The sequence below is a fragment of the Coffea arabica genome, chromosome 6e (assembly GCF_036785885.1).
Source record: "Coffea arabica cultivar ET-39 chromosome 6e, Coffea Arabica ET-39 HiFi, whole genome shotgun sequence".
NCBI lineage: Eukaryota > Viridiplantae > Streptophyta > Magnoliopsida > Gentianales > Rubiaceae > Coffea > Coffea arabica.
The window spans coordinates 7,060,152-7,072,561 of record NC_092321.1 but is presented as its reverse complement, the minus strand read 5'-3'; the positions used below and the strand labels follow the sequence as shown (position 1 = coordinate 7,072,561).

General features: G+C 36.2%; 1 protein-coding gene across 1 annotated transcript; it reads left to right on the top strand.

Moving 5' to 3' along the window:
• The first annotated feature begins 4,831 nt into the window (after window positions 1-4,831).
• Window positions 4,832-6,893, top strand: LOC113695636 (protein kinase PINOID 2). The gene is made up of 2 exons (XM_027214760.2): window positions 4,832-5,487; window positions 5,807-6,893. The coding sequence occupies exons 1-2, from the start codon at window positions 4,919-4,921 to the stop codon at window positions 6,708-6,710; spliced, it is 1,473 nt and encodes a 490-aa protein (XP_027070561.1). The 5' UTR covers window positions 4,832-4,918; the 3' UTR covers window positions 6,711-6,893.
• The last annotated feature ends 5,517 nt before the right edge of the window (window positions 6,894-12,410 follow it).

Sequence of the window (12,410 nt, the reverse complement as noted above, 5' to 3'; positions counted from 1 at the left end):
AAGAAGGGAGGGGCTAATATAATTTTTTGTATAATTATTTATATTATTTAATAATTATATTTATTGTAACGTACATTATTGAAATTTACATATAATAATAAAAATAAATTAATATTATGTACATGTTATATATAATTATGTATTTAGGGTGAGTTCGGGTTAAACTCAAATTAAGTCTGACACTCCTAAGCTGAATTGCGTCCTTAGCATGAATGGGATCCAATAAAGTTGGATTTCTGAAACGTGTGATCAAGTGGGTCTATGTGTCCTCGTTGCAAGTTGGAGCCCAAACTGAAATGAAACATTTAATTCTCTTTTACCCAAAAGTTGCTCTTCTTCTAGAAACACTTTTTCCAATAACCGTGTCAAGGAATCACGGTACCCCGAGCATTTTGTTTGGGATTAATTTTTCTACACTTTTATTGTAAAAAAATTTTCACACTATTGTGACTAGATTCACAGAACTTCAACTTATATTTTCAATACTAGTGGGAAAAGCCCGCGCAATGCGCAGGAGTTTAGTGCCTGTAATTAAATATGGTTAATAATTATTATTTGGCATTTTCTAGTATAAGAATTGAAGTATGACAATTTTATTATGTGATATTAAATAAAAAATCATAAGCTACATATTGAGTTAAAAAATATAATATGCAATAAAACATAATTATAAGATACGACCAATCACTTTGCATCTAACCTAGTAGAATAAAAGACCTATTTATATATGCTCATGCACTTTAGGGATATTAAAATTTGTTGTTTAGTTTGAATTTGATCTTGATACGAGGGCAATCCACCACATTATCTTGTCATATAAGTGAGATTTGAACAATTAGCATACTTGAAGAAATCATTGCTAGTGGAATTTCGATTCTTGCAAGTCAAATTCTTGAATTTATATTGATTCCAAGTACATATCATCACGAGGTCTTCACATTGATCAATCAATTAATTATAATTTATTGTATGATTTAGGACATATAGCAAAGTATCTCCTTCTCGATAGGAGTTACAATCACGAAATAATTATACAAAGATATACAATAACTAACATGCTAATTTAGAGGAATAATTATCTCAAAAAAGTACTAAAGAATCTTAATCCACTCAATTCAAGAAAAACAATTAAAAGTAATGAGGTACATACTTTAGATTTGCAACCAAATAGTTTTAAGTAGACAGTTAAATATATTCGCAAATTAGATGAAGTGAAAATTTGTCTAAATGGAATAGTCAATAAAGTAGCAAACGATTTGAAAATTACCCTAATTAATAGTTAAAACAACAAAAGAAATAGATGCAATCTATAAATGGGAGAATTTATGATGATAAACTTATTTTAAACCACAAATAACAATTAACAAATGTGGTCTCTTCCCTATCAAACTTGTCTAACATGGACAATTGAATTAAAATACTAAAAAAATTATTGCACATACAACTTGCAATATTACAGATTTTTTACAACAAAAAAGTAGCTTGGTTAAAGAAAACATACCTATTGAGAAATGTATTGCAAAATGGGGAAGAGGAGTAGCTAATGTAGCAACATCTGAATTCAATATGCTACATGATTGTGGTGGAACAAAACCTATAAGTAAATGAAGTGAATTTGAATAAATGGAGGGTTACTATGCTAACGGCCAAGAAACCAGACTTCTCTACTAATTAACATTAATTGTGTCTTAACATCTATATATCATAACTTTGCAAATAACTGATAAAAAAGGATTTAAGAAATTAAAAGACTTAGATGTTAATACAATTAAATGATTAGAAGGGCTTTTATGTAATTTCACTAAAACACAAACTGAATCCAGTTGTACCCAATGTTCAATCGGATATCAAACACTGTCACATATCAAACTTATCCCTAACTTTAAATGTCTAAAAGGACATCTAAGTAATTACAAAAAAACTAAATTAGTTATAATAACTCATATTCAATATTCTAATTGCACTTCAAACACTCTTATATCTCTAAAAGAGCCCCATCCTTGCTCTTGAAATTCAAAGACCAACTCATTCTTATATAGTATAAGGACGTTCCTTTGAAATGTAACTCAATTACGTCTGCAGTGACTAGCATGCAAAAAAATCTTTACACTGATAGTATAATAGACATTAGTCGGATTTTAGGGTCATTTATTGTTGATAGTTGACGTGGGCACGGGTAGATACACTGGAAAATCATCCCTCCATGCATTGAAAATTAGCACGGAACAAATTGTTGAGTTGGAGCCCGCGAATTCGTTCGAAGCTGCCCATGAAGATATGTCCCAGACAATAATTGCTTTTTGTGTAAATGCAAAGACAGATATGCTGTTCCTCAGCATGAGCATCCACGTCCTCCATTTTGTTTTTTTCTTTTCTTCGCCTTCAACGAAATGCACATGCTTTTCGTTTATTGATTTCAGGATTATGATACACAGGTAAGGGGAGAAGAATGTATGGGAGGAGATATGGAGGATTGGGTCCTTCAATGGACCCTGCTACTCTGCAACTGTACAATCGCTGCCAAGCTTGTTTGCCTGCAATGGAACCAAAAGTGAAACTGATAAGATCTGCAGATCAAAAGGCAGAAATGAAAGCAGGGATGCAAGGAAACCTGTTCCTTACAACTTTGAAAGATACAAACCAAAAGCCCTTTGGACTTTTGTCCCTGGTCATATCACATTTTCCTCATTCCCGGTACTCTTTAAAATTAGTCTGGAATTACCCGTCATTGCATATTACATCATCACGGACCTCGTCTGTTCCTCAACTGCTTAATCCCATTTTTCACTTGCTAAAAAAAAAATTCCTTATTTGCATGATTAACCAACCGATTGAAGTATATGCCAAATTCTTCACCGTAACATCCTAACATGCGGCTTTCTTGCGCGGGGGAGCGGGGGGTGGGAATGGAAAAAGAAAAAGAAAGGAACTAAAGCTTGGTCAGAACGGACTTTAAAAGCATTTTATGCGGTGGAACGGATTTTAGAGGTGATATAAATTGCAAATGTGGGAGGACAGGCTTTGGGTAGTTCATGGATGGTCCGCGGTGACCTACAGGGATTCACATGCCTGATAAGTTTAAACAATAAAGACAAGCGAAATCGGATTCCCCGAACAACAACAATCACAGATTACTAGAATGTCATCATCAAGAATCCAGTTACTAGTAGAATGCAAAAAAAAATACGGTATACTAATACGTATAAATCATTGAGGTGGTGGAAATCAATGAGGGAGCAGAGCACGGGGGCTTCATGTACGTTTCAGCTTTTGTGACCAGATATCCTCCTTCAAATGCAATAATTATTGCTGCTGCTTTGAATATTTATTTACCAAAAGCTCCCCAACTTTCATGTAAATCTACCTTTGAATGCAGGGCCATCCTCACCATGTCTTTGCCACAATCACACCCATACGGGCTTTTTTGACCGTCAACTGTTGAAAAGCCTATGCTTTTTGCGTTTATACTGACGGCCCGTCATCATGAAAATTAGCACCACTGCCAGTTTCACACAAAAGGAAAGCAAATGAACTGCTCCTTTTATCATATTTGCGGGCTTTGCTAATTACCTGCTGCCTACAATCATGTTGTACTTTAGTGACCCCCCCCTCCCCCAACCCCCCAACAAAAAAAAAAACCCAAAAAAAAGAAGAAAGAAAGAAGAATTAGTAATTAATACCTCATCTAATTAAGGGCTTCACAGTACACAAGTCGAAAAAAGTTTATAGTACTAAACAAGTCGGGAAGTGTTTAATTAGGCATTGAAGCTGCCTTGTTAATGATCGAGCTAGAAGAAGAAGAAAAGGAGTGGGACAAGGAAACTTGTTAAATTGTTGTCGTTCTTCTAGGCATGCAGCTATAAACGATTAAAGAATCACACAACGAGCATTTTTTTTTTTTTTGTTTTAACCGCAATTGCTCGTACTATTGAGGCAAACTCTACTTCAACATTTGTTTAATTTCGCCTAAGACTCCCTTTGACCGATATGTAACACCAATAAACCAAAGAGCTGGCTGATTTTTTGAGAAACTTTTTTATGTACTTGTTGATAATTAATGCTAATTCAGCTATCTCATAGATTGATCAATATTTTTGATCGATGTGTAGTAATTAATGCCAATTGCCAACCACCATCCAAAGAACAGATATAATTCATTTGGGTTATTTTGAGATCCTCCTCGTAACAAGCTTGTGCTAGGCACATCTACAACATAATTCACGAAGGTTTCTAAGCAATCATTGGAGTATGAACTATGAACGTACTTTCGTAATGGATTATGTATTGACAGAAGAGCTCCGTGTGATTTCCTATACTCTTAAGCTTGCAACGGTAGAGATGCGCATTAAAATTTAAAGGGGCCTTTTGTAAGTAAAGTGCTTAGATCATGCATTGTGCTAACCCTGCAAAATCACAAGTGTAGACCCTAGAGGATTTATAGATGATAGAATTTGAGGCGAATCTCGATTATCTATTCCAGCAATGCCTCGTCTTTCCTAGTTACTTCATGTTCCAGTTACATTCACCAGAAGGCAGCATTGTCTATTTAATTTCTTAGTCAGACCCAACTAATGCCTAATTAATACCTAATCACCTTTAGCAATAACATTATTAGTACCCTAAGTACCTATAATTAATGCAACGACGAGGCATCATGTGATTAAAATTACATTTTAACAATTTGCCAACTCTGTTACCATCACTCGGAAAAGCCGTACAAAACATAGCATTGGCATTCTTCCACTACCAAAAGTAACACTTTGTAACTTTCTTAGTGCCACATTAAATATTTAATGGAGTACATACCATCATATGTTATACTAGTCCATAATAAGCCTGTATAGACTATATATACATTTTGCATATAAAGCCTGCGAAAGCTAGAGAACCCCCTCACACACATGCTCTTCCAACCATCATGGCTATCACACCCCGAGATGAATCCGACTACGACAGCAGCTGTTCGTCGATAACCGTGCCGGACTCAAGCCGGAGCTGGATGAGCAACCTCAGCTTCGGCAGCCGCCGGAGCTCTATCTCAGTTTGTTCCTCTAGTGACTCGTATTTTTCCAACTGTCACAAGCCACACAAGGCCAACCAAGCTGCCTGGGAAGCCATGAAGCGGCTACGATGTGAGAAAGGCCATGTGGGGCTCGACCATTTTCGGCTTCTTCGCCGGCTAGGAAGCGGAGACATCGGAAATGTTTATCTTTGCCAGATTAGGAACCCGGTTGTGGGGTTACAGCAGTGCTTTTATGCTATGAAAGTTGTGGATAGAGAAGCTCTTGCCATAAGGAAGAAGTTGCAAAGAGCTGAGATGGAGAAAGAGATTTTGGGCATGCTAGATCATCCTTTTCTGCCCACGTTATACGCTGATTTTGATGCTTCCCATTATTCTTGCCTGGTTATGGAGTTTTGTCCCGGTGGAGACTTGCATGCATCCCGGCAACGCCAACCCGGAAAACGCTTCAGCATTTCATCTGCCAAGTCAGTATATATTCTTTAACTTTAGTTATCTAACCTTACTTCTAATTTGTGTAATCCTTTAGTGATTTTTTGTTTGTAGATACATGCAATATATAGGTAGATTAACTGAACTAAGGTATTCTGCCACTAATGACTTAACGTATATATCCCGTTTTAGTGGTTTATGTCTCTTAAAAAAATTTAAAAAAAAAGAATTGTTGATCAGTCCTCAGACAGTTAAGTTAATTCATATTGATGAATTAGTTACGTAAACTTTCAGCTATTTTTCATCTTTTGCTACGTTCTCTAATGAATTTATTCTACACGGAATTAATTTCAGGTTTTATGCAGCTGAAACTCTGTTAGCGCTAGAGTATCTTCATATGATGGGGATAATATATAGAGATCTTAAGCCAGAAAATGTGCTGGTAAGAGAAGATGGGCACATCATGCTTTCAGATTTCGATCTCTCTCTTAAATCTGACGTTGTCCCTAAGGTCATAAGGTCTGCGAAAGTTTGTCCAGCTGATCATCAACCTACTCATAATCATAAAAATACTACCAAATGCTCCACTCCAACTTGTGCTTTGCCCATACAGCCCGTGCTTTCCTGTTTCTCAACTTCCAACAAGAAATGCACTACTATTACCGTTACGGCTACACCATTGCAGCAGCAACCACCGCCGCAGGCGACCAACTTCACATATAATATTCAAGAGTACAACCCGGAATTGGTGGCGGAACCCATTGATGCTAGATCCAAGTCCTTCGTCGGGACCCACGAGTACTTGGCCCCGGAGGTGATATCAGGGCAAGGCCATGGAAGTGCTGTAGATTGGTGGACTTTTGGGGTGTTCTTGTACGAATTGTTGTACGGGAAAACACCATTCAAGGGTGAGAATAATGAGAAAACTCTGATTAACATATTGAAACAGCCGTTGGCTTTTCCAAGAATCGGTGTGAGCACGACCAAGGAGTACGAGGAACTGTTGAAAGTTCAAGACCTGATTAGCAAGTTGTTAGTGAAGAATCCCAAGAAGAGAATTGGAAGTTGGAAGGGTTCGGTTGAAATCAAGAGGCACGAGTTCTTTAATGGTGTGAATTGGGCTTTGATTAGGTCTGTTAGGCCACCTGAGGTCCCGTGTGATCTTCACAAGAATAGGAGTAGAGTAATGATACCCAAATTAAGCAAGAAAGATAGAGAAGCTCCATATCAGATTCCTCATCATTTTGATTACTTTTGAGTGTGAATTGTAAATAATAACTATGAGTTTTGCAGGAATTTTCGAGTTAATTATGTAATCCTAGAAGACTGTGAGCTGTTTGAGTGTCTTTCTACGTGCATGCTTTACTCTAGGTAAGGAGAATTTAGGGGGCAGATCATATTGTAAGCAACATATCTAATTGTTTAACAAGGTTTTGAAATATATACTGCTTAAGTGCTTAGTTAATCATGATTGCTTCTACCCTGTAATTTGTAACATTGATTTCTGAACGAAAACTGGAAAAGAAACGAAATAGTCGAAAGGACATAAATGTCATCATCAAACAGAAAAGGACACAAATGATGTTTTGTTTTAGTAAATATCAAAGATGCATCGTTTTTTTTTTAGTAAATATTTTTGTTTTTAAGTCAGATGAATAAATATATTCTCCTTAAGGGTGGTGAATGGAAATTCGGTACACTGTTCTTAGGAAAACATAAAAAAAAGAATTGAACATTTAATGCATTTTAATAAACTAGAAATGTCTCTTATCCAACGTCACCTAATGCATTGCACATATTTTAGTTATATTGCTATGTTGTTATACACAATCGTCACCATTTGTAATTTAGTTACTATATAAGATGAGAAATACTTGAATTTTCAGTATCTAAGTACACATTTGTAAATATTTGGTGATGCTGGAGGTCAGGGATTCAACCCATGCCTCCCACAAATTTGCCACAATATGTGGCTGGTTTTAGTTGACCATCTCCCTTTACCCCTTCTCCTAGATTAGGCTAGATTAGGTTATAGGACATCTATCGTTGCAGGAAAAAAAAAAAGAGTACACATTTGTAAAGTTCAATATTATATAGTTTGTTTTGATATCAATAATATTTCTAACATTTTCGTCAAAAAAAAAAAAGGTTATACCCAGCACCGTGCTTTAAAAACAAACGAAAGCCTCCCGTGTCTGCCATAAAGATTGTAGTTCTCTCCGCTATAAAGGAGACAGTTTGCTGGCGGGAGGGAAGTACCGTTGATCAAGGAAAATTGGGACACCGTATTCTCCTCTACAATCTCCAGTCTCCGCTAACCTCCTTTGCGATTTGTAAATTTTTCTGAATCCTTTTTCTTTTTTTTTGGTCCTTGCTTTATGAGAAACCTTTGTTTAAACGCAATCTTCTTTCTTCAGATCAACTTGCAGCATTAAACATCTGCTTTAGTTCAGAAATTTGTATACGTGTAAAGGATGGGGCAGACCATAATTGTCCCCATGTTTATTTCACGAGAACTCATGACCTCATGTGATGGCCATTATTATTTTCTGAATGATGGAAAATATAATAAAATAGAAAGTTTACTAGCAAGGGATGCAAATATCCCTTTTTGTTAATATCTCAACCCTTTTTTTTTTTTTCATCTGGGTACTTTCATTGTCGCAGGCACTTATGTTTTCTTTTACTGATTAAAGGAGAAGAATCAGACGAGCGAGCCCATGATGTCTTTGCTTTTCCTCATCGCTCTGAATTTATTTGTTTTTCCCCAATAGATACAAGTGCTTTACTAGTTCCATTATTTCTAATTAGCTTTTTCCGTATCGTTTGCAATGATTCCTTGAAAACACTACTGTGAAGTGGCAATACAAAAGGTGAGGTGAAAGCAAGACTTCCTTTTGCTGTTAGAAATAACAAACCATTAATTGGATATATAGAAATGATGGATACATGGAACATCATTGTTTTGACTAAGCCCCGACCCAGCGGACGATTTAATATTGGTGCAGGTTTTAGAGTTACTAGTCTGGCAACCAACGAGACTATTTGGCTAATCAACGAACATAGACCAACAAGCTAAAATACAGCATATTCATCTGAAAAAACAATAAAGAAGAAATTGGCGTAGCAAAATCTATAGGCCACAGACGAACGTATGCAAATTAAATTGGTGTAACAATTCACATGATCAAAACATTTAAATCATTATTGTTATCATGAATATAAGATTAAAAAGCAGAATACCTTTTTGCTCGACACATTTAGATGTCTATTGAAAATGTAAACTTTGTATATATGAATGAAACAGGACCAATAGCAAATACTAGTGTTTGGTTATGAACACCGAAAAATGGTATGGTGGGTTCAAAATGGTGGTATGATGTTTATGTGTAATAGTTTACCATTTTATAACTGGTAGCAGGACGATCTGTATATGGAATATGCTTTGGTAACTTTTATTTTTTACGTGTTGAATGGTCAAATAAAAAGCTAATGTACATTCATGTTTTTTTTTATGTTTCCAATAAATTTTTATACCTCTGCAAGCCAAAAAAAAAAAATTCCAATTTAGACAATTGCTATCAACATAAGTTAAATAACGTTTTGATTTGCTCTCTCTCTATATATATATATATATTCAAAAAAAGTAGTAGTAATTAGTAGCAAGACTTCCTTTCACACTTTAGCGGGCAAGACATCTGCTTTTTACGTTCTTGCATGCTGGCGGCCGCGAACTTTATTTAGAGATAACCACGCCACGCTCCTATTATTGAGAGATTAACTCAAAGAAAACTGAACCTGCTATAGGATTCTCGTGCACTAGAAGATGATATACGAGAATCCCATGTAATGCCATCTATCCTGCTGCCGGGACCAGCTGCTATAGGAAGACATATATATATATATATATATGTGTGTATGTATGTGTCAATCATGGGCATATTATCATGAGCTCACTAACTTACGTACGTTGTGTGAGATTTTCATGTTGACTCTGCAATAAGATCTTCTGGAGAGGCACTACTAATACCTGCGTGTGTTATTAATGGGTTACTAATAAACTTGGATGGTAGCTTTAAAATTATAAAGCAACATGATGCTTGAAGAAATATAGTAGTATAACTCAAGAAATATGGTTCTTTTCAATTTTTTTTTTTTTGAGAGAGAATAGAAAACCGAAGCAATATATGTTCACATTAATTCTGGGGCTTTTGATGTAAAACTATTTATTATATGTTCCACAATATATTAGATGAGTTTAGAGAACAGTGCAAATTAAGCATCTTATCTAAATCAAATTGATTGTAATCCACCACCAATTAAGGCTTCATTATGGAAACTTTGTAGGTGGGTTTTGCTCAATTAAAGTACGCCTAATAAAGTTTGGGAGGGGAGGGGAGTTGAGGGATCACATGCAGGATAAATAAAGGACTACTCCCCCACCAACATTTGATGAATTTTTTGCTTCGAGACTGTCAGATCCCTTTTGCATGCGGGGAAAGTGCCTGTGGCCAATTTTCTTTTAGTGTTTGCACTTGCACACGATATATATGTGCGTATATATATATATATCAACCAAGTTACTGTTATTGCTGGCCTTTACAGTAATTTTAATCACCCAAAAATGGTGTCTCCATTTCTCTTTCAGGAGACGAATGCAATTGTGAGTCCCGTCAATTTAGCATCTTTAATTTCCTGATCTCTCACATTTCTGTTTCTTAAATTGTTGCTGACGCTGCTTCCGATTCAGTTTTCGACCCAAAAACGTATCATCATCTTATCGCTGAAAACTGTGATAATCTTCTAGTCTTCTCCAAGATCCCATGCATGCATCCGACAAACCATCTTAATTACTTTTCTGATCATGAGTTTAACTAGCTAGTTAAAATTTTTCAAGAGGTTCTGTTGAATGAACTGCTTGCATGTATTAAAAGGGCAAAATAAAAAAAAACCCATAAATATTTTGATTGCTAGTTTGTATGTTTCCTTATTAGATTGAAGTATCAGTAATTAATGATTGAGTTATTAGAGATACAGTTGCTTAGTTGTGAGCAATGAATGGATTGCTCTCTTAGTCTCTTTGCACTGCACAAGCTTTTACCCCCTCGCAGCGCTTTTCCCGAGTCTTTGAAATGATTACTAATCACAATTAAATCTTACCGCAACCTTATCTTCTTCTTCTTCTTCTTCTTCTTCTTCTTCTATATAAAGCACTGATGTGAAGTGGAAATTAACGGAGTTTCTTGTTTTCCGTTATTATTATTATTATTATATTTTTTTTTACTTCTCAGACGGTAAGAGAGAGAGATTTTCATAGTCTGAGTAACTCTGGAGAGGGAGAGTGGCGTAGGGATTTGGGCACATATGAGGATGGGGGCCAATCGCTAATTGAACATGGGCCTACTGCAAAAGCCCATCTCTAGACATCTACGATGCAGACCCCAAAACTCGTGTCGCTCCAAGCCCCTTCTGAAACCCGATCACGGAGGAAAAATTGTCGTGTGTCTCTGGACTGGATGCGATGCTTCAGGCTTGCTTGCTTGTCCCCTCTGAACCATGCCGGCCCCTCTTATCATCTTTTAGAGGATATCACAAAATTCTTCTACTAGGAGCAGTTCATATTTCTGGCAAAAGCCAGGAACACTTGGTGGTAAACTAGCTGGTCTTAGGTCGCTTTCTTTAATATTCATGACTTTTTTTTAATTTTTTGGGGGGACGGGTCAAAACATAACTTTTTATTTTAAGTACTTTTTTTTTAAGGCAACGACAGGTTTTTTATAACATAATCTATCCTAATCTAGAGAGAAAATAGCCTAAAGAGATTGGTAGGCATAAGAGTCAAAAGAGTGCTATAACACCTCTTTTAAACTTTTTTTATTACAGATGAAATTTGAACCTCCGATTTATAATTCAAAGAGGACTTAATCCTTTTTTTTGTAACCACTGAGCCAAAGCTCATTAGTTTATTTTTAGTAAGAGTCAAAAGTTGAAAGTGCAAGCCTCTTGACGTCAATTCATGACTTCTTGTTGTGGAATATATTGGCATGTAACCTTTTTTTTTTTTTTTTTTTTTGGGTCTGAACGTGGTACGGGCACAAAAGTACACCTAAGACACATTCAAGGATTTACTGGTTCGAACTTTGCCACCACCTCCCAAATCCCATTGTTTTTTAAGCCACCGGAACAATTGTTGAAAATTTACTCCACTCCACTTAATGTATGCTATGGGTCACCTAACTTCAAGAGGTTAGTCAGTAATTTTGACCCATTTTATTATCATCCCGTATCTGGACTCAAAACCAAGTTGTCAGTTGTCACTGCCCCTCACCAGTCACCACCTCCCCATTGTCAAACGAAAACCATTTGCACTTTTATTACCATATATATGTAAAAAAAAATAATTTACTACTATCAAACCTAATTTGGCCCTAGAGCTACATAGCGCATTTTTTAAAAAACAAATTAAATAAAATATAGCTATTAGTCCTGATTATTGGGACACGTGTTAACATCTCGATGATATGCTGCATTGCTTATCCAAGTTGCACACTGGATCCAAAAACTCACCCACGGTTTTGGGGAGCGCTTTCTCCTCTACTCAAACCACTGGCTCCCCTCATCTTGCTCCTTTTAATTAATTAAGTGCTTCTTGAGTTGGTAAGAATTCAGAAACTCGAGTCGATGAAATGGACTATCTTATCACAAGTTCCTTAATTCTTTGAAGTTCCTTAATTCTTTGCATTTTAACTTTTTCCACTGCTATTTGAGTTTTAGGGCAAGACACCTGACTACTGACAATCACGTTAGGTGAGGTGACCGATGTACCCTTGTACAGAGTAGAGTATATTTACATGGGGAAGGCAAAATCACCAACCGGGATGGGAATTAAGGGATTTGAGGGGGCGGGGGCATTACTTAATTATGGATAAAAAGGCAATAATTTCAGAAACCTCTCCTA

Bases quoted from the DNA above. Each gene is read 5' to 3' on its own strand.
- LOC113695636 (XM_027214760.2), top strand. From the start codon at position 4,919: ATGGCTATCACACCCCGAGATGAATCCGACTACGACAGCAGCTGTTCG. The intron at 5,488-5,806 runs GTCAGTATATAT...AATTAATTTCAG, and splicing joins TTCAGCATTTCATCTGCCAA to GTTTTATGCAGCTGAAACTC.